We start from the raw sequence: 27,060 nt of genomic DNA on the forward strand, positions 1-27,060 counted from the left end.
TTGGGACACGTTAGTCTTTTTTTCCTGAGACTGTGCAGACCCCAGAAGGAATACGTTCGATCGTTCCACCTGTTTATTAGTTGTTTCACAGCTAGTTTTGAGTCATGGGAAAACGTCTATTATATCAAACTGGAGGGAATTAGGATGCTAGATGTGACGTGGGAGAAAAGAGAGAAAAGCAACAGGGTTTTTCTAAAAATGTGTGTGTAATTGATAAAGTATGACTCAGCTCAGCCTGTTTTACCTCTCTGTGACTTTGTTTTTGTTATTCTAGTCTCAGATTTTTAGATTTTCTTTATTTTGGTATGATTGTCTGTAAAGCTCTGGGGAATTCTTTTTGAATACTATCATTATTTAACATTACACACACGCACACATGAAAGCGCGTAACCATGATGACAAGTGAAAGCCCCTCTTATCTTTTTCTGCTGTTTTAAACAACAAACTTTCCCTCGCAGTAACAGGATGTGTTAGTGATTCCAACTGGCTCACCCCTTCCTGTATGGACTTCACGCTCGGCCTTCAATTCTGATGAAGTCGAACCAGACACCAAGTAAAAGTAAAAATGAATCATTCTATCTGTAACGGGAATGATATCTGCAGAGTCTAATCTACATCCTTCACGAATGAAAATGAAACCTCCAAAAAAACACTTTTTAAGAGTCAGTTATTGTGCTTTCACAGAATCAGAAGCAAACAGTTAAATGCAGAAAGGTGTATTTGAATTAAATGATGGTTGTACAGAAGGGTCGTATTGGAACTGATAAATAAATGCAGACATTTAAAAAGAGATGCAGGTTCTTATTTTTTGTCGTCAGACCAGGTGATCTCATAGTCGCTGAAGGCGCTCTTCAACTTCTCTACAGACACAGAATGGTCTGCTTTACCAAACGCCTGCAAATCAATGAGAATGCATTTAGTATTTTTAGTAGTATACTAATAGTAATTGATTCAGCTTTTAATGCATTACCAAGGAAATGAACTTACAGTTGATTCTCCAAACACCCTCAGTTTCTTCTCTTGGCTGTTGTGCTCTATCTTCCCTCCTCCGAGGCATTTACACTCCATCCCCAAGGCCTCCATAGCTGGATTGACCTTCTCAAATATATGATCTGTAAAAGAAATTCAATCAATCAAAACATACAATCTGGTTTAGTTACAGGACAGTCCAAAAAGCAACAATTTAAAGTCATTAGTGGCCCATCTTATCTTCTAAAGCTGTTGCCTTTTAAGTCGATCCCTACTGATATGCTGGAACGCATTATTGGCTCACAGTGACCCTGATGAAAAACCTATGTTGGTCGCAACGCGTTGGTCATTTTAAACAATTATTGCCATGTAAAATAAAGGCATTTTACTTTTGTTCAAACACTGCAGTGTGCCTTGGATTATTTTTGAGGGAGACTTGCATTTTGTACTTTTTTCCACCCATGCATTGAGCCCTTCACAAAACTGAATGAGCATTATTGGCTAATATTGGTTTATAACAGATACTGTACATCCATACTGGCCAATATGCATTAACTTTCATAGGCTTTTTGTCTAGGGCTGTTCTCGACCAAAGAAATTCTCAGTCGACTAACACTCATACGATTTTGGCGACTAATCGATTAGTTGAATTTTTCTACACAAAGAATCACACAAAAGTACCACTTTAAATCTTGTGTTTACAAGAGATGTGCTCATAAGTTTCTTAGAAATAATTCATTCAGCATGAAAAAGCATTAAAACAAATGACTAATCGACTGAAGAAATCTTAGTCGACTAAGATCAAAACTTTGACTAGTTGCCACCAATATTTGCAATACATATATTAAGGTTTGCAAGCATTGCATCTGCCTGGTTTGTGCAGTTTTTATGCACGCTGCATGTTTACCAAAAGCACATGGATCAAATCAGCTCATTCTGCACCAATGGTATACAGATCTTGGTTTGCATGTTATCTGGAGCTGAACTGACGCATTTGACGCTCCTCTGCAGAAAACTACAGTAACCAACTTACTGTGATATTCTGCACTTTTTGTGCCCCGCACTATGTCTTTATGCACATCACCATCTTTCACTTTCACCCTGACCAGGATGTACTTAAAGGTTCCCTCTGGATCGATCTCTACAACAGGGACTTTAGTCAGAGCGTCTGCTGCCATCGCTGCTGTAGCTTTAGTCAAAGCACCGGAGAGCCTCAGTCTGTTCAGAGGTCTACCGACGACAGACAACAACATGGTGCGGTCTGGTTCTCACATATGACTTTATTTGGGACGTCTATTTCCTGTCTTAAAGAGACAGATCATTTTGCGGCAACCTGTCGCCATTACTCTTCAGGTTAACGCACGCTGGCGCCCCCAAATGGCAACAAGAGGGAACTGTTTGGTTTCGCAGCTCTAAAATCCAGACATAATGCAGATTAATGCAGAGGTTTACAAACTTTTCCATGCTAAGGTCTCCCAAACAGCATTAGCTCATGGCCCCCCTTTTGCAAGATGTCTTTGTAAACCTATTCACAATTCTGTGGCAAATAATAAAATAAAATACATATTCTGAATATATTTCTTTACTTTTATTTAAAGGGACTATTTGTAACTTCTTACACGTATAAATCACCCGGATGTGATTTCGGTGTCCCATGCGTGCTTGCGTGGGGCTACGCTGTTCAGACTCAGACTCCAACACAAACTACACGGAGGCACCAAAACCGCAAAGTTATATCTAGTGAAGCCCGTCTTGCAAAACAGTGTTGGCCGCGGTCGGAGGTAGCGGGAGGGTCTCTGCTGCTCCTCTGCTCCTCTGCCTGCTTGCCTTCACTCAGCTCGTTCCATCTCATGTGCATGCACGCACACTACACACTGCAGAAGACTTCGTAGCTCTGAGAATATCTAGTGAATGTACAGTGGACGTTTGTGCAGAAATAAATGCTGCAGCTCCTCCAGACCAACAGAGGTTTCCCGTGTCTTGTGAAGTTATGGGGCTCCGCAGCGAGAAACGTTATCGTCTCCGACCAAAGCTCCAGTGTCTCCCCTGTTCCCTCAGGCCGTGGTCGGGAGGCTGAAGCAGGATAAGCCAACACTAGGATCAGCATTGATTCATGGAGAGACCTTCGTCTGGTCAGCTAACATTACTGCCAAGCAGGTGAAATATAGAGTGATATTGTGGTTTTAGCTGACGTGTGTCGCCTCACTGTGTTGAGCGTGAAACCAGCGACCCTACAGTTCCCAAGCCCGGTCCCCATGGACTGAGCTACTGCCGCCCCCAATATATATATATATACAAACCAAGTTTATAGCAAAAGGAAGGGATCAACAATATGTCTCATGCAACCATTTTTCACCCTTTTCTGTTATCTTTCTGTGTGATTTGTATTTCCTGTAGCCTGAGAAGATTTTCCGCTGGTGTCTATCAGGAAGATCAGAGGTCAGAGTCGAATCTCGTATGGATGTTGTTTTTGGTTTAAGGGCACTTCAGCAGGATGGACGTTTTTGACACAGGTGCTTGAACCTCTGGTTGCCAGTGAAATCCATAATGCAGCCTTTAATTTGGTGCCAAAAAAACTTGGAAGTTTGTGAGACATCCCCAAATGCAAAGTATGTACATCGTATCTAACCATTGCAGGTGGCGAGACCACGGAGATATAAGGAGGTATGTGAATTTATTTTTATTTATTTATTTATTTATTATCATTACTATTTACTTATTGATGTATTTTTATTCATCAATTTAAAAATTTAATTTATTATATTTTTCATTTTATTATTGTCATTATTACTTTTTTTCTCTCTCCTTTGTTTTTGAATAGTTTATTTTTCAATTTACAGTTACTATCTATTATATGTACATATTATTTTATTTGTTATGGTTTAGGTTGTTGTAGTCTTTTTTTCTTAAGGAAACAATAAAAAGAATGTTAAAAATTTAAAAAAAAGGAAGTTTGTGAGACACAAAGTCACAAACCTGTTTTTTTCCTGCTTTTTCACGCCGACTATGACAGTGACAGTAAATACATGTTTTGAATCTGTGATTTAGGCTATAGTGATTCAGTAGTAGGTGTTTTATCATTCCATACACTAGTCTATTGCAGTAATAGTAACGTCATAGTTGTGGTAATACTCACATAAGTAATTTTCCCTAGATCATTTCTGTAATGCAGGATTATTTGGAAGAATAGATCTCATAATGATCATAGCACACTTCTATATAAGCGTGTGTTTAGGATGTTCTTATCAAAACTTAGTCTCTCCCTTGGGTCTTGTTCTGTATGAAGGTTAATTATGGAGTTTATATTGTCTTTCAGGGGAAAGGGTGGAGGTTAAGAGGTGTCAAGCAGCAGCTCTGACCCGTGGCACTACTATCCAGTGCCCCGGGTCAGAGAGGAAGGATGTGAACTGTCACTTCTAGAAACTCAGGCAGCCAGCAGGCGCCTCTGCTACCACACCGCACATTTCCCGTCTCTGGACACTCATTAGAAAAATAACAGTAAAGTTTTTGTCTGTCACTGTTTTTCTGCCTTCCTTATTTTTGATGAGCCCATCCTTTGACATCCTTTGAACTGTTCCAGTCATTGGATTGTCTGTTGTCACTCTCTGTGCTACTACTAATAGACATCAATCGGATTGAATCATCATGAAGTTTACTCTTTTATTTGCTTTCATTTGGTGATAAATCTTTAGAAGGTTCAAATGAAAATAAGAGGAAACACTGTGGATATCTTTGCAACTCTAAATCTCTGTCAGACACTCTCTCTTATCAGCTCACAGGATTTCACAGCCTCCAAAACGGCACTTTCCTTCTCATTTGTCTTTCAACTTCACTATGTGTGCTGAGTGCTATCGTGCTTCCACAGGAAACGTATTGCTTTCTTCATGCTATGTACTTTGTCTTTGCTATGTGTGTGCTAATGTACCAAGACGCATTAGTAAATTATCAGTACATTAGCACAATTATAGGTAAATATTTAGATCCTTTACTTAAGTCAAATACAACTAAGTAAAATACTCCATTAAGTAAAAGTCCTGCATTGAGAATTGTACTTGAGTCAAAGTGCTGAACTATAGTCAGCTAAATTATCAAAAGTAAAAGTAGAATGGCCCTTTTCAATGTGTATGATTATTGTATAATTAACAGTATTTAATTATTATTATTAGTGATAAATTAATATGAATAGCATTTTAATGTTGTAGCTGGTTGAGCTGGAGCTGCTTCTAATATTATAATAATATTAATATAATATAATATAATATATTACTGAGTAGTTTAATCTAAAACAATATATCGTATTTTATAAGTTCATCATATGTTTGGGATGAAAATTGAAATCTTAAGAATAACAAGTAACTATAAAAGTGAAATGTATGTAGTGTAAAAAGTATAATATTTCCCTTTCAAATGTAGTGGAATAGAAGTATAAGGTTGAATTAAAGTACAGTTTCCTCATATTTAAGTGCAGTACCTGAGTAAATATACTTACTTTCCAGTGACAATAATATGGAAATTAATGATAACAATACTAATATTAGCAGTTAAGTTCTCCTAAAACAAAGTTTGGCGTCAGAGTGAGAAAGAGAGAGGGAAAGTTTCCAGGGGCTGTGGTGGGATGGGGCAGTGGTGGGAGTGGGAGGTGGGGGGGATTTCCACTGAAAAGTCCGCTTGTGATGAGAGCTTCCAGGAAAAGTGGACCAGACCAGGATTGTGTATAAAAGCCGATCCCTCAGCTCATAAAACTCAGAATCCTCTCATCCTCACAAGTGCTGAGACTAAAGAAACACCAAGAGTCTTCTGTAGGTTATCATCACTAAATCCACTTAAAATGGTGAGTGTTGACGCATCTCTTTACTGCAAATTCTTTCATTATTTGTTTGTGGTCAGTGATGCATTTATGGTATCTTAATTTATCTTTTTTTTTATTTAATTCTTACAGGAGTTCGACTTTGGATTACTTCAGACCCGTGGATCTAAGACCTCATGGATCAGCTTGACTTTTCTTTGCTCAAGTATGTAAATCTAATCTTTCCCACTTTCAACTTTTCTTCTTTATATTACTTTTTAAATTCATCCTTATTACCTTACTAATTTAATTTGTGTCTCTGTCCTCTGTCCATCCTCAGTGCTGTGCATGTGGACTAGAGTAGATGGCTGGTCCTACAACTACTCCGACACCACCATGGACTGGCAGCAAGCCAGAGCCTGGTGCCGGCAGCACTACACAGACATGGTGGCCATCCAGAACCAGGAGGAGATCGAGCATCTCAACAGCGTGCTGCCCAGGCAGAGCGCCTACTACTGGATTGGGATCCGCAAGGTCGATAACGTCTGGACCTGGGTAGGAACCAACAAGGCTCTGACAGCGGAAGCAACCAACTGGGCAATGCGCGAACCAAACAATGGGAAGAATGGAAGGCGTACGAGTAATAATGAGGATTGTGTGGAGATGTACATTAAAAGGGATTCGCAGCCAGGAAAATGGAACGATGAGAGGTGTTCGAAGCTGAAGACCGCTCTGTGCTACGCAGGTGAGCAAAAAGTTAGGGATACAAGAGCCTTAGTTTGGTTCATTATTAGGGAATCTATTGATTTAACACTTTAAAATGTTTTATTGATGGTGTTTTTTAAAATAAAAGCTCAGAGAAATATATAATATTTTGTACAAGTTATATGAAAGTACTACTTCTTTCCCCAGCTGCCTGTAAGAATGACTCATGCCTCCATGGAGACTGTGTAGAAACCATCAACAGCCACAAGTGTGCTTGCCGTGAAGGCTTTTACGGAGAGCGGTGTGAGCACGGTGAGAAAATATAATGATGTTTTTAAAGTTTACATTACTTTAAGTCACTCACAGCCAGGGCCTGATATCTAATTGTGTCTTGTTTCCTTTGTTGGCAGTTGTCAAGTGTAACAAAGAGGAGGTGACCGTTCCATATAAAGGAAGTGTGGATTGCAATCACCAGTATGGAAACTTCTTCTACAACTCCTCGTGCCAGTATTCCTGTGAGGAAGGATACCAGCTGAATATGTCAAGACCTCTGAAGTGCACTGCATCAACACAGTGGTCGGAGCAGCCGCCTACATGTGAATGTGAGTTGCAAAGCTGCAAAAACATAATGTGATTTCAAGTAATCATATTCAGAGCAACACAATTGTGTTATCATAATGATTGAGCCTGCTGTAATGTGTCTTTGGTGGCCTTGTCGTCCACAGTGGTCCAGTGTCCGGAGCTGTCTAGTCCGGCAAGAGGATCCATGAAGCGTTCCGATCCTCTGGGCTCCTCCAGCTACCAGTCCACCCGTGTGTTCACCTGTGATGAAGGCTATGTACTCGCTGGTTCCCCGTCTAACACTCTGCAATGTGAAGCGTCAGGATTGTGGAATGCCTCACAGCCGGTTTGTGCTGGTACGCCCACATTTTTATGTTTTTATCTCGCAGGATTTTATAGTATATCAATGCTATTTTGTATGTAAAGGAACAGTGTGTAGCATTTAAGGAGATCTATTGGCAGAAATGGAATATAATATCATTAAGTATGTGTTTTCTATGGTGTATAATTATGGTGTTTTTAAAAAGGCCACTGTTGACCTGTTCCGCTCTCCCTCTGTTTTGCAGCTGTCCAGTGCTCCGCTCTCCAGGAGCTGGACAACGGTGTTTTCAGCTGTGGAGACGATGCAGATGTGAGGTTCAGCTACGGAAACACCTGCAGCTTCAGCTGTGCCACCGGCTACCGCCTAGTGGGACCGAGCAGGGTGACATGCACGTCAGCAGCTGAGTGGAGCGAGAGGATGCCTCGCTGTGAAGGTGAGGACACACTTTAAGTTGAATCCAACCACCGAGTTTTCTTGTTTTGTGCCTTTTTTGACAAACTTACTTAATATTTTTTCCTGTGTTAGCCATCACATGCCAGAATCCAGAGGGAGAAGCTCACCTCATCAGCCGGTGCAGCCAACCTTTGACTGAACTGAGGCCAGACTCCACCTGCAGCTTCAGCTGTGAAGCCGGCTTTGAACTGAAGGGATCTCACACCGCTCAGTGCTCTGAAGACGGACAGTGGAGTGAAGACATACCTACCTGCAAAGGTATGTTCACATAAATCTGTGCTTACAACACTACTGCATAGCTTCTTTACAGTCTTTGTACTCTGATTCTGTGCTATATGTCATGACATCTCATCATCTTTTTCTCTTCTTTTTAGCAAAAGGATGTCCTGCTCCTGAGATCCCAACAAATGCCCAAATCAGCTGCAGTCCTTCTCTGTCCTCACCTGCTTCCACCGGGACCCCCCATCCACTTGGTATGGTCTGCATATTCAGCTGCCATGAAGGCCACGAGCTGCAAGGTGCACCCAGCATGGAGTGTGCAAATCCAGGCCAGTGGACCTCCACACCACCAAACTGCACAGGTAAACATTTTACCTGCACTATTTGCGTGCATGGGTTAAAGGGGCTGCACCACTAAAATCACATCCTTTATCATTATGTGATGGTTAACATCTAAATTCTTATCGTCTTCTCCCACAGCGGTGAGATGCTCATTGCTCGAGGCTCCTGAAAACGGTCACATCAACTGCTCCAACAGCTATCCAGTGTACAAATCAGAGTGCTCCTTCACATGCAAACAAGGTTACTCATTAGACGGACGTGACCTGCTGACCTGTGAAGGTCATGGCAATTGGAGTACTGGAGAGAATCCCACCTGCCAAGGTAAAACAGAAAGGGAACAAATGTTAGAAGATATTTTCAATAAAATACCATCATAAAATACACGGTTGAGTTAAATAATTTACATTTGGTAATGTTTCCACAGCTCCCTCATCTCAGGCTGCAGCCATTGCTTCTGGTGCGGTAGCAGGAGGCGCTCTGTTATCCGGTCTGTCTGTGGCTATGTGGATCCTGAAACGACTGAAGCAGAAGGCCAGCAAGTTTGAGCTAAACAGGTTAGCATTCACCTCTCTTAAAGCACACATTTATATATTTTTTTTAAAGATGTGTTGAATCGCAGTGCTCATCTTCTTCTTTTGTCTTTTCTTACAGCACCTCTGACATAGAGGACCCTCCACAGGTCTACAAAAGCAGCATCGACAGCCTCATATAGAACAGTCATACTCTTCAGAGACAACTAAGGACACTTGTATAACTCTCTAACATTAACTGTGTGTGAGTCACTAGTCATAGTATAAACGCCATGAGTATAAAACTTGTTAACAGGAAAAGTCAATATGTCAGAGCTACACCTTTGCATTTGATTGTTGTATTATGTGTTATTGAATTTCATGATTTGCTCTGTGATGTCGTCCAGACATGTATTTCCTCCCAAGGGGGAGTTTTATATGGAACACACAGCTCTATGAGCACGCTGGAAATGTGGCTCTGTCCATGATATTGTAAATGTGTCATAACGTCATGGGTGGTGCTAAACTGTGAATAATTTCAATATTTATGTACTATTTATTTAACATTTTTATTGCATTTGAAATGCTCATTCAGATATTTCTGTAATGTTTAAAGCAGTGCTGGTTTATTATTCATAATAAAACTTCAAACTATCATTTGCTTATGGTCTTTTTTATGCATATTCCGGTATCATGACCAATATCTACGTAAGGGATAATGTTCAGCAAGCCGGTCATTGTTGTAAAATAAACCCTGACAGGGTGAAGCGGCACCCTGATGTGGAGCGGAAGGGTCTTGCTTTGCCCTGAAGGGGTGTATTTCACAACAATGACCGGCTAGCTGTACATTATCCTGCTTATTACACTGCAACTTGTTTAAGAAATCAATAATTTGACACAAAAATGGTCCTCCAGAATCCAACTTCAGAACCGCGTCCATAGCAACGGTCCGTTATAGAAAGAAAGAAAGGCACTTTTATTGATCGCCTAGGGGATATTCAATTTGTTTTCACTCTGTCACTTTACACAGTACATGGTACACACAGCGCTATCGTGCTTCCACAGGAAACGTATTGCTTTCTTCATGCTATTTATTTTGTCTTTGCTATGTGTGTGCTAATGTACCAAGACGCATTAGTAAATTATCAGTACATTAGCACAATTATAGGTAAATATTTAGATCCTTTACTTAAGTCAAATACAACTAAGTAAAATACTCCATTAAGTAAAAGTCCTGCATTGAGAATTGTACTTGAGTCAAAGTGCTGAAGTATATTCAGCTAAATTATCAAAAGTAAAAGTAGAATGGCCCTTTTCAATGTGTATGATTATTGTATAATTAACAGTATTTAATTATTATTATTAGTGATAAATTAATATGAATAGCATTTTAATGTTGTAGCTGGTTGAGCTGGAGCTGCTTCTAATATTATAATAATATTAATATAATATAATATAATATATTACTGAGTAGTTTAATCTAAAACAATATATCGTATTTTATAAGTTCATCATATGTTTGGGATGAAAATTGAAATCTTAAGAATAACAAGTAACTATAGAAGTGAAATGTATGTAGTATAAAAAGTATAATATTTCCCTTTCAAATGTAGTGGAATAGAAGTATAAGGTTGAATTAAAGTACAGTTTCCTCATATTTAAGTGCAGTACCTGAGTAAATATACCTACTTTCCAGTGACAATAATATGGAAATTAATGATAACAATACTAATATTAGCAGTTAAGTTCTCCTAAAACAAAGTTTGGCGTCAGAGTGAGAAAGAGAGAGGGAAAGTTTCCAGGGGCTGTGGTGGGATGGGGCAGTGGTGGGAGTGGGAGGTGGGGGGGATTTCCACTGAAAAGTCCCCTTGTGATGTGAGCTTCCAGGAAAAGTGGACCAGACCAGGATTGTGTATAAAAGCCGATCCCTCAGCTCATAAAACTCAGAATCCTCTCATCCTCACAAGTGCTGAGACTAAAGAAACACCAAGAGTCTTCTGTAGGTTATCATCACTAAAACCACTTAAAATGGTGAGTGTTGACGCATCTCTTTACTGCAAATTCTTTCATTATTTGTTTGTGGTCAGTGATGCATTTATGGTATCTTAATTTATCTTTTTTTTTTATTTAATTCTTACAGGAGTTCGACTTTGGATTACTTCAGACCCGTGGATCTAAGACCTCATGGATCAGCTTGACTTTTCTTTGCTCAAGTATGTAAATCTAATCTTTCCCACTTTCAACTTTTCTTCTTTATATTACTTTTTAAATTCATCCTTATTACCTTACTAATTTAATTTGTGTCTCTGTCCTCTGTCCATCCTCAGTGCTGTGCATGTGGACTAGAGTAGATGGCTGGTCCTACAACTACTCCGACACCACCATGGACTGGCAGCAAGCCAGAGCCTGGTGCCGGCAGCACTACACAGACATGGTGGCCATCCAGAACCAGGAGGAGATCGAGCATCTCAACAGCGTGCTGCCCAGGCAGAGCGCCTACTACTGGATTGGGATCCGCAAGGTCGATAACGTCTGGACCTGGGTAGGAACCAACAAGGCTCTGACAGCGGAAGCAACCAACTGGGCAATGCGCGAACCAAACAATGGGAAGAATGGAAGGCGTACGAGTAATAATGAGGATTGTGTGGAGATGTACATTAAAAGGGATTCGCAGCCAGGAAAATGGAACGATGAGAGGTGTTCGAAGCTGAAGACCGCTCTGTGCTACGCAGGTGAGCAAAAAGTTAGGGATACAAGAGCCTTAGTTTGGTTCATTATTAGGGAATCTATTGATTTAACACTTTAAAATGTTTTATTGATGGTGTTTTTTAAAATAAAAGCTCAGAGAAATATATAATATTTTGTACAAGTTATATGAAAGTACTACTTCTTTCCCCAGCTGCCTGTAAGAATGACTCATGCCTCCATGGAGACTGTGTAGAAACCATCAACAGCCACAAGTGTGCTTGCCGTGAAGGCTTTTACGGAGAGCGGTGTGAGCACGGTGAGAAAATATAATGATGTTTTTAAAGTTTACATTACTTTAAGTCACTCACAGCCAGGGCCTGATATCTAATTGTGTCTTGTTTCCTTTGTTGGCAGTTGTCAAGTGTAACAAAGAGGAGGTGACCGTTCCATATAAAGGAAGTGTGGATTGCAATCACCAGTATGGAAACTTCTCCTACAACTCCTCGTGCCAGTATTCCTGTGAGGAAGGATACCAGCTGAATATGTCAAGACCTCTGAAGTGCACTGCATCAACACAGTGGTCGGAGCAGCCGCCTACATGTGAATGTGAGTTGCAAAGCTGCAAAAACATAATGTGATTTCAAGTAATCATATTCAGAGCAACACAATTGTGTTATCATAATGATTGAGCCTGCTGTAATGTGTCTTTGGTGGCCTTGTCGTCCACAGTGATCCAGTGTCCGGAGCTGTCTAGTCCGGTAAGAGGATCCATGAAGTGTTCCGATCCTCTGGGCTCCTCCAGCTACCAGTCCACCCGTGTGTTCACCTGTGATGAAGGCTATGTACTCGCTGGTTCCCCGTCTAACACTCTGCAATGTGAAGCGTCAGGATTGTGGAATGCCTCACAGCCGGTTTGTGCTGGTACGCCCACATTTTTATGTTTTTATCTCGCAGGATTTTATAGTATATCAATGCTATTTTGTATGTAAAGGAACAGTGTGTAGCATTTAAGGAGATCTATTGGCAGAAATGGAATATAATATCATTAAGTATGTGTTTTCTATGGTGTATAATTATGGTGTTTTTAAAAAGGCCACTGTTGACCTGTTCCGCTCTCCCTCTGTTTTGCAGCTGTCCAGTGCTCCGCTCTCCAGGAGCTGGACAACGGCGTTTTCAGCTGTGGAGACGATGTAGATGTGAGGTTCAGCTACGGAAACACCTGCAGCTTCAGCTGTGCCACCGGCTACCGCCTAGTGGGACCGAGCAGGGTGACATGCACGTCAGCAGCTGAGTGGAGCGAGAGGATGCCTCGCTGTGAAGGTGAGGACACACTTTAAGTTGAATCCAACCACCGAGTTTTCTTGTTTTGTGCCTTTTTTGACAAACTTACTTAATATTTTTTCCTGTGTTAGCCATCACATGCCAGAATCCAGAGGGAGAAGCTCACCTCATCAGCCGGTGCAGCCAACCTTTGACTGAACTGAGGCCAGACTCCACCTGCAGCTTCAGCTGTGAAGCCGGCTTTGAACTGAAGGGATCTCACACCGCTCGGTGCTCTGAAGACGGACAGTGGAGTGAAGACATACCTACCTGCAAATGTTGTGCCCCTTAAACAGGGGAAATAGTGAGAGAGAAGGATGAATGAATCACACACGCAGCTCTTCCCTTCACTCGTCTCTGTATTGAGTCACATTTGAAATGTAATGCAATGTAAACAAAACTCATACATTTAAACATCAGAACTCAGTTTCTGGACCACAGTGATCATGGCTTAATTACATTTTTAACTTTCTCTAAATCATTTAAATTATCTTTTTAACTGCTTCTAAATGTTCTTAATTCAAATACAGCATGAAGTCTCTCTTATGAAATGTATTTTAACCTTTTAGCTTTTTAACTTTTTTAGACACATGAATTCACCTTTAAATGTTATTAAATCAACAACTGCATACACATATATGAACGTAACAGCCTAGCTTAAATGCCGACGACAAAGTAAACAGACGGACTCTACGACGGGACCACGATGCATCCGGCAGCTAGCTTACATAGCAACAGCGTTACCTAGAAACTTTCAAACACAATACAGAGTACAAAATGTGCACTTTTCCTCTATAATGAACAACAACAACGTGTAACGAATTCTTAACAACATGTGTTTACAACGTTATAGTGCTTTGTGGACGTTATTTACCTTAAACAGGGGAAATAGTGAGAGAGAAGGATGAATGAATCACACACGCAGCTCTTCCCTTCACTCGTCTCTGGCTGTGTTCCAAAGCTCTTAATTGCATCCCTGTTTCCCTCACTTGCGTCTCATCCTTGCGTCTTAGTCCCTCCCACCAGGGAAGCATGGAGAGACGCAAGGAAACCATGCGAGGAGAGAAGAAACGAGGAAATACGATTTAAGCGACATGGGACGGTCGTTTCCTCTGAAGCGTCACGTGAAGCGACGTCCGTTTCTGATGACAGCAGCAGCTGATCACATCTGGATCAGCTGTCAGTCAGCTTTAACAGCTGTTTGTGTCTGAACTGTACTAATACTAATAAAGACAAGTGCAAGCTGCAGCCTGTATTTCTACTGTGGACTGCTTAGAGGACCAGGAACCATCTCTACTGGCACAATAACTTTATATTATTTATTCATTATTAGCGTCTGTAGTTATTGATATTCTGATTGTGAGTTAATTATTTCATAACCCAGAATATGACTGTGGTGTTTTTTGAACACTGGACATTATTTATTAGGCTAAAGGGAAAATGTAAATGATGTAACTCATATCAAACCGACGTTCAGGAATCATCAGCCTCATGTGACTGAATGGAAATGATGATAAATGATGTAAAAGGTGTTTGTTGCTGACAGACAGACAGACTCTCCTTTTCGCTCTGACTTTAATAGTTTCATTAATAAAAGTTAACGGGGGAAATAACAGATCATGAAAAGACAAATCATTCTAATAAATAAAGAAAGTTATTTTAAGTCAGTTTGTCAGGTCTTATAAACCCCTCTGACTGTCAGACTGCTTCACTGACGGTGTGTGAAGCAGAGATACTGCAGGTCCTTCTGCTGCTGCTCAGAGCTACAGTTAACACAGATTATAACTAGATGGTGAATCAGAAGACAACTAAACTATAAAACGTTTAATCTGTGATCTGTCTTCACTCCGGTATGAAACTCCAGTGATGTTGAGAGGTAAAGTTATCAGATCAGTCTGATCGGCAGCAGCGTCCAATCAGTAACTGATCTCCAATAAGGGGGCGTGTCGGTCGGCAAAAGACTTCCGTGCAGGATATACTGGTGTATCCTCGCTCATAGCTCCTCCGGCAAGCCTCCTCGATCCTCGCTCCTCGATGCACAAATAAGGGCTTTGGAACGGTCTTCAAAATGGCGCACCAGAACAACTTCCGGTTCAAGCGAGGATCGAGGAGCGAGGAAACGAAAATTAAGAGCTTTGGAACGTACCCTCTGTATTGAGTGAGGAAGAGGAGCGCGATCCCCCTACTGGAACCCCGAGGCATTACCAACAGATCAATGCACAATCAACCCACACACACAAGGATCTGCATCACCTATCTGCATTATTCCTCTTTCTGGTTCACAGCATATGTGCTGCATAGTCTCTACAGTGACCAGTATTGATGCATGTTTACATCCAAAAATTAAATGACATGTCCTGAAAATATTACAGTAATAACTGAGACAACAAAGAAATTAGCTTTTCTCTAAATAAATGAATTATGCCTGAAAAATTAATTATTCTTGCCTGTCACATACTCCCCCTCAAAACAGATGTTGTCCTCAACATGCTAACCTTTGACCTTCAGTGCAAATACAGGGGTTGAAGAGCATACCATCAAAATATCTCCCTAGTACCACTTCAGACTAACAATCCTGCTACATTTTATCTTGTATAGTGCAGTAGTGCAGTTTTACAGACTGGAACTCTTTTCATACATTCCTTCAGACATGGGTAAATACCCAGTGTCGTTCAGTGTCCATTTTTTCTCTTTTGGTCATTTGTTTGACCTCCTTTATTACACATTGTTTCGACACAGTCCATTGCCGCCTTGTTAACAGTTCTATTTGTGCAGCATGTCCAAGTCAACTACACTCTCCTTTAATACAGGTCCATGAGTGTGATATGATAGACTGCAACAGTGTCATGTAAATGTGTATATTGAGTGTATCCACTGTCAAAAGTTCCTCATGTTCAACAGTCCATTTGAATGTGAATTATGTGTTGAACAGTCCCTTTTTTTCTTCTTTGAGTGTAATGTATGTGCATTTACTCAGTCCAGTGGTGTGCAATGTTTCTACCTTCCATGTCAATAGCACTGCTGGAAGTGGTATGGCGGCACAGTGAGTGTCCATGGCACTTTAAAGTTTGTATGCCAAGGCGTTGTCCTCAGGTTGTAGCATGCAGGTGAGCCAAGCTTATCATATGTGAAGACCTTGGGCCGTCTGTGTTGTCGTCTAGGCCGCTGACGCTCCTCACTGCTGGGATCACTTGGAACAGGTAATGGAACAGCATCCTCCACAGGTAGGTCCTCCACATAACTGTTCTCTCTCGCCAATAAGTGCTCCATTTGGTTTGTTGTTTCTTGTTCTTTCTCTGGCTCAGGTGCTATGTGTTCCTCAGGGTGTCTGCATTCAATCTCCACAGGTGTACTAGTGCACACAGGATTCACTGTCTCAGGTGTGCATGTCTTGGATTGCTGCTCAAGTGCCACAAGATGATACTCATCATCTTCCTCGTCCTCTGACTGTTCCACTTCCTCATTTCTCTCCACACTTTTCTTCTTTGTGCGTGGCTGTACTGGCGTTTCCAGTGGCAAGTGGTCACATGGGAGGAGAAGATTACGATGTAAAACCCTTGATCTCCCTTTTCCTTTCTCAGGTCTGAGTTCATAAACAGGGATATCTTCACTCACTTGACGCACAACTGTGTGGATGGTATCCTCCCAGTGGTTTCTCAGTTTTCCTGGACCACCACGGGGTGTCATGTTCCTGATTAAAACACGATCACCAGGCTGTAGCACTGAGCTTTTCACCTTACTGTCATAGTGTGTCTTGCTTCTCATGGCAGCTTTGTGAGCATTTTGTCTTGTGATCTCGTACGCTTCTTCCATGCCCTGCTTCCACTTTTCCATGTAGTTATGATGATTACTGTCTCCTTGTTCTGAGGTCAAGTTGAACAACATATCAACTGGCAACCGTGGAGAGCGCCCATACAACAAGTTAAAAGGTGAAAAACCAGTCACTTCGCTGCGAGTACAATTGTACGCGTAAATCAGTTTGTTTAGTGAGTCTTTCCAGTTAGTCTTTTGTCTCTCTGTGAGGGTCTTTAACATCTGGAGCAGTGTTCGGTTAAACCGCTCTACCTGTCCGTTCCCTTGGGGGTGGTAGGGAGTGGTTCTCGACCCAGCAACTCCACAGTACTTTTTCAGTTGAGCGAACAGTTGGTTTTCAAATTCGCCACCCTGATCATGGTGTATTCTTGTTGGGAAGCCAAATTTCAGTGCATAGTCGTTAAAGATCTTGTCTGCAGCTGTTTTGCCTGATTTTGAAGTTGTGGCGTAAGCCTGGGCAAAACGTGTAAAATGGTCAATGATTACAAGAATATACTCATAACCACCCTTACACTTGTCAAGGTGCAAGAAGTCGACTGAAACAAGTTCAAATGGTTGAGTGGTTACAATGTTCGTCAGTGGTGCTCTTGTCCCATGGCTTGGCTTCTTGTGCTTGAGGCACACACATCTTCTCATGACATAATCCTCGATCTCCCGTAGCATATACGGCCAGTAAAACCGGTCCCGTACCAGGGATGTAGTCCTTTCTACACCCTGATGACCCATTTCATCGTGAAGTTCTTTTAACACTGTAGTTTTGTGTGCTTCTGGAAGCACCAGCTGTTTTCTGCTTGTAGTTTTCCTGAACAACACTCCACCCTCAGAAATCTCCAACTTATCCCACTCTCTAAGGAGACATAAGATCTGTGAACTGAGTTGTTTGAGTTCTGGACCTGATGGTCGTTTTTCTGCAAGTTTGAACTGAATCACTGGTCCGACAGTGGGGTCATTCCTTTGGTCATGTTTGATTTGTCCTGCTGTTAGTGGAATGAGGGGCGTGTCTGTAGCTATTGCTGCACATTGTACTGAGACACCCATGGACCATGATGCACTGGATTCATCCTGACTTTCCACTGCCTGTGTAGCTGCTCCAATCACATCCTGTGATATTTCCTCTGAACACTCTTTCATGAATATTTCCATATCTAAAGGCATTCTGGACAGACTGTCTGCGTCAATGTTTTCCTTACCCGGACGGTATTTGATTGTGAAGTGGAAATCTGCCAGTTCTGCTACCCATCGACACCCTGTTGCATTCAGTTTGGCAGTGGACAGTACATAGGTAAGTGGGTTGTTGTCACTGTAGACGGTGAAGAATGGTGCATAGTACAGGTAATCACGGAATTTTTCTGTGACCGCCCACTTGAGGGCTAGGAACTCCAACTTTCCTGAATGTAGATGGTAGTTTTTCTCCGCTGTAGTTAAAGTTCGGGAGCCATAAGCAATCACACGAAGCTTTTCATTCTGCCTTTGGTACAATACAGCACCTAGTCCCTGGTTGGAAGCATCAGTATGGATGATGAATGGCTGTGAAAACTCTGGGAAGCCTAGAACAGGAGGCTGAGTGAGACAGTCTATCAACTGTTCCAAGATTGACTGGTGCATGTCAGTCCACTTAATGGGTGTGTTGGATGGAACTCCTCTGCTGTTTCGTTTTGTTTGCCACATCCTCTTTTTGTTGTTCAGTGTTTCGGTTTCTACAGGTGCTTTAAACAGGTCATACAAGGGGCTGGCAATACGTGAAAAATCTTTGATATACTGCCGGTAATAACTTAATAGTCCCAAGATTGCTCTTATCTCACCAACAGTACCTGGATGTTTGTTTTTCAGGGCCCTGACAGCAGCAGTATCGGCAGGGTTCACCCGGTTCCCCTCAGCAGACACAATTCTTCCAAGGTACCGTACTTCTGCTTTAAACAGGTCACACTTTCTGGGCTTTAGTTTTATCCCATGCCCTCTCAGTCGTTGCAGCACCCTTCTGACATCACTGACATGATCCTCAAATGTTCTGCTAAACACAAGAACATCATCAAGATATGGCACACATATTTCATCCCTTAAGCCATCCAAGCACTCTTCCATGCAGCGCTGGAATGCTGCAGGTGCATTCATAAGCCCAAACGGAATTCGGACCCACTCATACAGGCCCCAGGGGGTCACAAAAGCTGTGAGATGCTTACTGTCCTCGGTCATGAACCCCTGGTGGTATGCCTTGCCCTGGTCCAGCAGTGAGAAGAGGGTGTTCCCTCCCAGGTTGTCCATAAGGTCCTGTACTCTGGGGATGGGGTGGCGATCTGGGTGAGTTTTCCTGTTAAGCTCCCTGTAGTCGATACATAAGCGGAGAGTGCCATCCTTTTTTCTCACACAGACGACTGGAGAGGAGTAGGAAGATGTAGACTTTTCAACCCACCCTTGTGCTATCAAGTCCTGTAAGTAGTCTTTCATCTCTTTGTATAAGGGTTTTGGAACAGAGAGATATTTTCTTGACACTGGCTCAGCATCTTTTAGTGAAATGTTCATTTGCAGGTTTTTCACACAGCCTATCTCGTCATCAGACCTGGAGAATGACTCTGACTCTTCTCTTAACATCTGGCTGACTATTGGTCTCTTGTGTTCATCAAGGTGAGCCAAATCAACAGGAGGATCCCACTGTTCGTGGACAGGGGCACTTTCACTGGAGCTCTGGGCTTTGACATGGTGAATGGACGCAGTAGGTAGGTGGTCTGTTTTAAATATATTTGCAGGATATACTGAGCTGACTGATTGTACAGTCCCAATAACAGTCCTTCCTGACAGTGTAATGTCATGACTCGTAGGGTTTTGCACACTAACAATGATTTTTGGGGCCATGCCTGCCTTCACTGACACAAGAGTATCACAAAACTCTAATCCTTCAGGCCACTGTGGGTTTTCATGAGGCTCGAAAATCAGAGTCTTATCCTCTTTGAAAGCTGGGGCCTGTACTCGACACTCAATTTGAACGGAGCTACGTTTAGGCACACTCACCCTCTGATTTGCTGTTCTTACATTATGGTCACACATCTGTCCTACACTCACAGCATTAATAAAGGTCTTTGCTTTATTTTTCTTTAGATGAGGAAAAGCCATTTTTACTGCCTTCACAAGCTTCTCTTTGACTCCATGTGTTGTCTGGTTTTGCAGACTGTCCAGCACAAGACGCTCAATGACATTAAAGCCAATAATAGGACATTGTTGTTGGCTGCCTTTTAGCACTAGCATGGGTGTTAGCAACTCATCATCATTAGCAGCAAGTTTAAAGGACACTTCGAGCCAACCACTGTATGGCATGTCTGTCCCGTTGGCTGCTTCAAGTTGTAAAGGGTCAAGAGGGTCAACAAGTTCAGCTACATCCCTTAGCGGCACATCAGGTAAGTGTTTCCCTTTAAATACCTCATCTATAGCACAAACTTGTGAACCTGCATCCCAAAGTGCCTGAGTTTTGAGTTTGTGCAGGAAACACCTGATGAGGCACTTCTTCCCTACTAACTCCCTTACAGTAGGTATTTTCTCTGAAGCACTATTTTCCTTGCCCTTGGATTTCTCAGATGACCGTGTTGCCTGTTTCTTAATACTTGAACATGTATATGGCTTACAATGTCTTTTGTGTGCAGGCCAGTGGGTTTCCTGACAGTCTTTTGAGCAGTACAGTGTGGTTTTACAAATTGAGCAACATTTTAGCTCCTCACTGTCTTTTTCTTCTTCGCAACTTGCACAACGTTGGGACTTATCCATGTTGCCGGTTGCTCCATGTCCCGTGGAAGCAACCTCCCTTAGTTTAAAAGGGCTCCTTCTAGTGGGTTCCACTACCCTCTGTGCCTTGCAACCTGCCCTGAAATGTTCACTGCTTCCACATCTAAAGCAATGCTGACAGTAATCTTCGCCTGCTTGAATACAAGCATAACATCTAGGACGGGGGCGCGGTGCTTGGTAATTCCGCTGTGGTGCAAACCTTTGTTGGAACTGAGCTGTTTCCCTCATCTGCGCAGGTCTGAATGCTGGTCGGTACTCCTGCGCTGCTGCTGGTGGCTGCTGGTGGTACACTGGCATGGCATTTGACTCAGCTTTATAAGGTGAGGGTTGTGGGGGTGAAAACACTGGATATGGGGCAGACATATTAGCTGGTTCTCTGCTTGGTGGGGGATACTGTGGGGGCACAGGTGTGGACCTCTGGATGGTTTCCCTGATTTGGGAGATTTCAGCTCTCAGATCTTTCAACAGCACCATGTCAGAGCGAATTTCTTTGATTTCGGTCAGCAGATCAGGAGGAAGTGAAGTGGCTGTGTTTTGCTGGGTGGTGCTTTTCTTTTCCACTGGAACTTCACTGGCCTGGACTGTATTCACATTTGTTGTTCGTGATGGGGCAGCATGTTTCTTTTTGTCTTGTCTCTCCTTTTCATTGGTGCATGCAATGTTCAGTTTCTCCAGCAGCAGCTCATCTGAGGTGTTTGTCTGCAGGAGGTAAGGCTGCAGGTCACTTTTGATATTGTCATTCTGTAGGCCAGTCAGGACAGTATGCATGAATAGACTCTGGACTAGTGCTGGGTCATATTTTAAGTTTGACTCATCTTCCTGAGAAGCAAACAGAATTTTCTGTCTCATGTCCATTGCCCTTATCAGGAAATTTTGAGGTGTCTCTTTACTGCTCTGGACCTCAGAGGTGAGGTGTTTATATAACTCAGTGGCACCTCTCTCCTGGTAATGAGACCTGAGAATTCTGCGGAGGGCGGGCAGCGTAAGTTTTTCCTTCCCCTCAAGGTAACTTCGTAACTGCAGGCCTGGTGTGATGGTGCGGATTACAGCTTCAATGATCTCTGACTCTGGGTAGCCCTTATTGAGCCCATTTTCAATTTGTCTGGCCAGACTGGAAAAGGTTAGCTTATCTTTTTATCCTGGCTCTCCTATTTGGCCTGCCATCTTGAAATCTTTGCGCCACATAGAGCTGTTAGGGGGTGCTAGCACCATGTTCTTTGCTGGAGTGCTGGAACTGGCAGGGGGGTTCATGCTTATGTTCATGAGGTCATGCATTTCATTCTCTTTTCCTTGTAATGACAGTCTTAGCTCCTCTACCTCTTTCTGGAGGTTTTCCTGTCTGTCAGTTTGATGCAAAATTTCACTCTCAGTTAGGTTTGTTGCCATTTGGATTTTGTCTATTATGTCTTGAATGTTAAGAAGTTCTGACAAACCTTCATCCTCTCGATCATCCAATTGCACCCATTCAAGGTACCTCATGACGTGTGAAATTAATTGACTGCGTGTTTTACCAGTCACATGTTCCTTTCCTGGTCCAGAAATCAGAAGTTCACTGCACACTTTAATCAGTTGTTCAACAGTCAGTTTGTATAATGCTCCTTTAATCTCCAGCTCTAGCTTCTCGAATTCAGACTCCATTTTATCAAAGGAGCGGGCAGAAGTAGTGAAACGAGGGTTTATCTGACTCAATTGGCCCTTTGCTGCTCCCTAGTGGTCACTTTGCTCACTTCAGGATACAAGTCGCCGATGTTTGTCTGAAGATCACCTCGACCGCCTTGCCAACTCCTTTCTCCGATGCCTGGGTTGTTTGAGGAGATGATCAACCAGAGGATTCCACTTGTAGCTCAGTGATGGTCCTCAAGCTAAACTTCCCAGCGGTGCCTCCAAATGTTGTGCCCCTTAAACAGGGGAAATAGTGAGAGAGAAGGATGAATGAATCACACACGCAGCTCTTCCCTTCACTCGTCTCTGTATTGAGTCACATTTGAAATGTAATGCAATGTAAACAAAACTCATACATTTAAACATCAGAACTCAGTTTCTGGACCACAGTGATCATGGCTTAATTACATTTTTAACTTTCTCTAAATCATTTAAATTATCTTTTTAACTGCTTCTAAATGTTCTTAATTCAAATACAGCATGAAGTCTCTCTTATGAAATGTATTTTAACCTTTTAGCTTTTTAACTTTTTTAGACACATGAATTCACCTTTAAATGTTATAAAATCAACAACTGCATACACATATATGAACGTAACAGCCTAGCTTAAATGCCGACGACAAAGTAAACAGACGGACTCTACGACGGGACCACGATGCATCCGGCAGCTAGCTTACATAGCAACAGCGTTAGCTAGAAACTTTCAAACACAATACAGAGTACAAAATGTGCACTTTTCCTCTATAATGAACAACAACGACGTATAACGAATTCTTAACAACATGTGTTTACAACGTTACAGTGCTTTGTGGACGTTATTTACCTTAAACAGGGGAAATAGTGAGAGAGAAGGATGAATGAATCACACACGCAGCTCTTCCCTTCACTCGTCTCTGTATTGAGTGAGGAAGAGGAGCGCGATCCCCCTACTGGAACCCCGAGGTATTACCAACAGATCAATGCACAATCAACCCACACACACAAGGATCTGCATCACCTATCTGCATTATTCCTCTTTCTGGTTCACAGCATATGTGCTGCATAGTCTCTACAGTGACCAGTATTGATGCATGTTTACATCCAAAAATTAAATGACATGTCCTGAAAATAATACAGTACTAACTGAGACAACAAAGAAATGAGCTTTTCTCTAAATAAATGAATTATGCCTGAAAAATTAATTATTCTTGCATTATTCTTGCCTGTCACACAAAGGTATGTTCACATAAATCTGTGCTTACAACACTACTGCATAGCTTCTTTACAGTCTTTGTACTCTGATTCTGTGCTATATGTCATGACATCTCATCATCTTTTTCTCTTCTTTTTAGCAAAAGGATGTCCTGCTCCTGAGATCCCAACAAATGCCCAAATCAGCTGCAGTCCTTCACACCACCAAACTGCACAGGTAAACATTTTACCTGCACTATTTGCGTGCATGGGTTAAAGGGGCTGCACCACTAAAATGACATCCTTTACCATTATGTGATGGTTAACATCTAAATTCTTATCGTCTTCTCCCACAGCGGTGAGATGCCCATTGCTCGAGGCTCCTGAAAACGGTCACATCAACTGCTCCAACAGCGATCCAGTGTACAAATCAGAGTGCTCCTTCACATGCAACCAAGGTTACTCATTAGACGGACGTGACCTGCTGACCTGTGAAGGTCATGGCAATTGGAGTACTGGAGAGAATCCCACCTGCCAAGGTAAAACAGAAAGGGAACAAATGTTAGAAGATATTTTCAATAAAATACCATCATAAAATACACGGTTGAGTTAAATAATTTACATTTGGTAATGTTTCCACAGCTCCCTCATCTCAGGCTGCAGCCATTGCTTCTGGTGCGGTAGCAGGAGGCGCTCTGTTATCCGGTCTGTCTGTGGCTATGTGGATCCTGAAACGACTGAAGCAGAAGGCCAGCAAGTTTGAGCTAAACAGGTTAGCATTCACCTCTCTTAAAGCACACATTTATATATTTTTTTAAAGATGTGTTGAATCGCAGTGCTCATCTTCTTCTTTTGTCTTTTCTTACAGCACCTCTGACATAGAGGACCCTCACCTTTGCATTTGATTGTTGTATTATGTGTTATTGAATTTCATGATTTGCTCTGTGATGTCGTCCAGACATGTATTTCCTCCCAAGGGGGAGTTTTATATGGAACACATTGCTCTACAGCTTTATGAGCACGCTGGAAATGTGGCTCTGTCCATGATATTGTAAATGTGTCATAACGTCATGGGTGGTGCTAAACTGTGAATAATTTCAATATTTATGTACTATTTATTTAACATTTTTATTGCATTTGAAATGCTCATTCAGATATTTCTGTAATGTTTAAAGCAGTGCTGGTTTATTATTCATAATAAAACTTCAAACTATCATTTGCTTATGGTCTTTTTTATGCATATTCTGGTATCATGACCAATATCTACGTAAGGGATAATGTTCAGCAAGCCGGTCATTGTTGTAAAATAAACCCTGACAGGGTGAAGCGGCACCCTGATGTGGAGCGGAAGGGTCTTGCTTTGCCCTGAAGGGGTGTATTTCACAACAATGACCGGCTAGCTGTACATTATCCTGCTTATTACACTGCAACTTGTTTAAGAAATCAATAATTTGACACAAAAATGGTCCTCCAGAATCCAACTTCAGAACCGCGTCCATAGCAACGGTCCGTTATAGAAAGAAAGAAAGGCACTTTTATTGATCGCCTAGGGGATATTCAATTTGTTTTCACTCTGTCACTTTACACAGTACATGGTACACACAGGCCCGAAATACACACACATGCACAAACAGGACCTATATACATGCATTAATGGAAAGATGTCAGAGCTAGGGGGCTGCCCCTGACAGGCGTCCCGAGCAATTGGGGGTTCGGTGCCTGGCAAACTGGCACCTCTCCAGCTACCAGTTCACACTCAGTACTTGGTCCATGTGGGGAATTGAACCGGCGACCCTCTGATTCTCAAGCCAAGTCCCCATGGACTGAGCTACTGCCGCAATACATAGCATAGCAATTATAAAGAAATAACAGACCATAGAACACTGCAATTGACCAATCCGAATCGAGCATTCAACAAAGCCGTGTATGCATATGAAATAGAAATATTGTCAGTCGTGTCACTCCACTAATACACTGGTACAAAGGTCCAGCCATCAACTCCACACGCGACATTCCCACACTTTGAGCGGGGACATTTATCCTGACTTTGCAGGACATCGTGTGTTATTTCAGAGGTCCAGGAAGAACCTTTTTCCAAGTACAATACAGACCTCTTGCCTGTTTCTGTCACCTCCATCACAATGGTCGGGACAGAGATGAATAGTTGAAAAAGAGTGAGAGATTAGGCAGGAAGAGCTGTATTGCTGGGGTAATCTCTTTTAAACATCAATACCATTGTTTCCCCAAAGTCTTCTACAGTATGTATGTCAGCACTTCAGCAGAGCCAGATATAGATCTGATATCCTCCATCAGACTGAAGGCGACAGCATGGGCACTCTGTTTCTCTGTAATTTGTTGCTGTTAAAAACTTGAAATTATCAGGATGCAGAGAAGCAGTCAAGGGAAAGGCTTCATTCCAAAGTGCTAGTATGAACAGTAGGCACAAGTTTTTAGTCAGTATTTAAAAAGCAAATGTGTTCTCTAAGTAAAGGTCATAAAGGAATACATCACCTAAACAAAACAGCTAAAGTGAGAGCATGAAATTTAAGGGACAGTGTGTAGGATTTGGTTGCATCTAGTGGTGTGGTTGCAAATTGCAACCAACTGAGTATCCCTCTGCTCACTCCTCACTTTCCAAGACTCGGTAAGCCGGCGAGTGCAAAACCATGGTAACGTCGCCTCGCTCAGAGGCGATCCTTACCATAATAACACTACTTTAGAAGCAAATCAAATACCGATGCTTTGTCACAGCCGCCTTCAGGCAGCCTTTAGCGTTGTTATGAGACGCACATGGGCTTTCCATTAAAAACAATGTAAACCCATCTGCGTCAATATTAAATGCTCAGGGAAAGTGCGCCGGGAGTGTGGTGACGTAGCTTGAAGAGCAAAAAGACACACCGAGGCGGAAGGGGGAGACCACTGTTTGTGTCCCGTGCGTCACGTTACAATCAGCTGTTCATTTGTGTCCCGTGTTCACAACGTTCAGTGTCATTTTCACTGCACAAACCATAGTAGTTTTAAATCCAAACAATGTTGTTTCTAAACCTAACTTTAGTGGTTTTATTGCCTGAACCTACGCAAGTGTTTTTGTTTATTTCACAACATTAAGCACGTCTTTACAGCAACCGAAAAGAGTGATGCCTAGGGGTCTGACAAAGCGTCAGTATATGGCGAGTTGGGATGAGAATGCGTTGGAACTACGGTGGCTTTCAGGTAACGTAAAAACTAGAGCCAGTGTTTGGTTCGTCCGTTCTGGGCTACTGTAGAAACATGGCGGACTCCGTGAAAGGGACCCGCTCCCTATGTAGATATGAAGGGCTCATTCTAAGCTAATGAAAACACAACAACTCTTAGTTTCAGCTGATTATACACTTATGGAAACACAGTTATGAATATAATATTCCTTTTCTGCTAATAGATAACCCTGAAATGCTACACACTGGTCCTTTAATTGCAAAAATTGGCAAAATTTAACCTTTTTAAATAAACGTTTTGGGGACAACTATTTCTTTGGGTCGGCTCCAGGATTCACTGGTGACTCTCACTGTGCTTTACTTTATTTAGAAACATTTTAGTATTGTTTGTGTTCCCTTTTAATGACTTTTTTTTCCTGCATGACTGAAAAATCTGCCCCGGATTTGCCCCCACGTTTACCAGAAACAAAGAGCATTTCCCAAAAGGTCTCTTCAGGTACAACAAGTCACAAAGTCAGTCATTCAATCATCACATGCATTCACTCTGTAAAGTAAACATCCAGGTATTCTATGAAA

The 27,060-nt window shown here is 42.0% G+C and overlaps 2 protein-coding genes across 2 annotated transcripts; one reads left to right on the forward strand and one right to left on the reverse strand.

The window, feature by feature from the left end:
• Window positions 1-700: 700 nt before the first annotated feature.
• On the reverse strand, window positions 701-2,254 carry LOC141767838 (14 kDa phosphohistidine phosphatase). The gene is made up of 3 exons (XM_074635503.1): window positions 2,003-2,254; window positions 988-1,112; window positions 701-894 (listed from the first exon to the last, which is right to left on the reverse strand). The coding sequence occupies exons 1-3, from the start codon at window positions 2,220-2,222 to the stop codon at window positions 802-804; spliced, it is 438 nt and encodes a 145-aa protein (XP_074491604.1). The 5' UTR covers window positions 2,223-2,254; the 3' UTR covers window positions 701-801.
• Window positions 2,255-5,569: 3,315 nt separating this feature from the next.
• On the forward strand, window positions 5,570-24,506 carry sele (selectin E). The gene is given in 22 exon segments (XM_074636718.1): window positions 5,570-5,800; window positions 5,909-5,981; window positions 6,096-6,500; window positions 6,668-6,772; window positions 6,871-7,062; window positions 7,186-7,377; window positions 7,588-7,776; window positions 7,869-8,054; window positions 8,171-8,377; window positions 8,496-8,678; window positions 8,782-8,911; window positions 9,009-9,066; window positions 11,007-11,079; window positions 11,194-11,598; window positions 11,766-11,870; window positions 11,969-12,160; window positions 12,284-12,475; window positions 12,686-12,874; window positions 12,967-13,152; window positions 23,452-23,829; window positions 23,933-24,062; window positions 24,159-24,506. Coding segments are annotated over 22 exon segments (4,023 nt in total). The 5' UTR covers window positions 5,570-5,584; the 3' UTR covers window positions 24,196-24,506.
• The last annotated feature ends 2,554 nt before the right edge of the window (window positions 24,507-27,060 follow it).

This window comes from Sebastes fasciatus, chromosome 5 (genome assembly GCF_043250625.1).
Source record: "Sebastes fasciatus isolate fSebFas1 chromosome 5, fSebFas1.pri, whole genome shotgun sequence".
NCBI lineage: Eukaryota > Metazoa > Chordata > Actinopteri > Perciformes > Sebastidae > Sebastes > Sebastes fasciatus.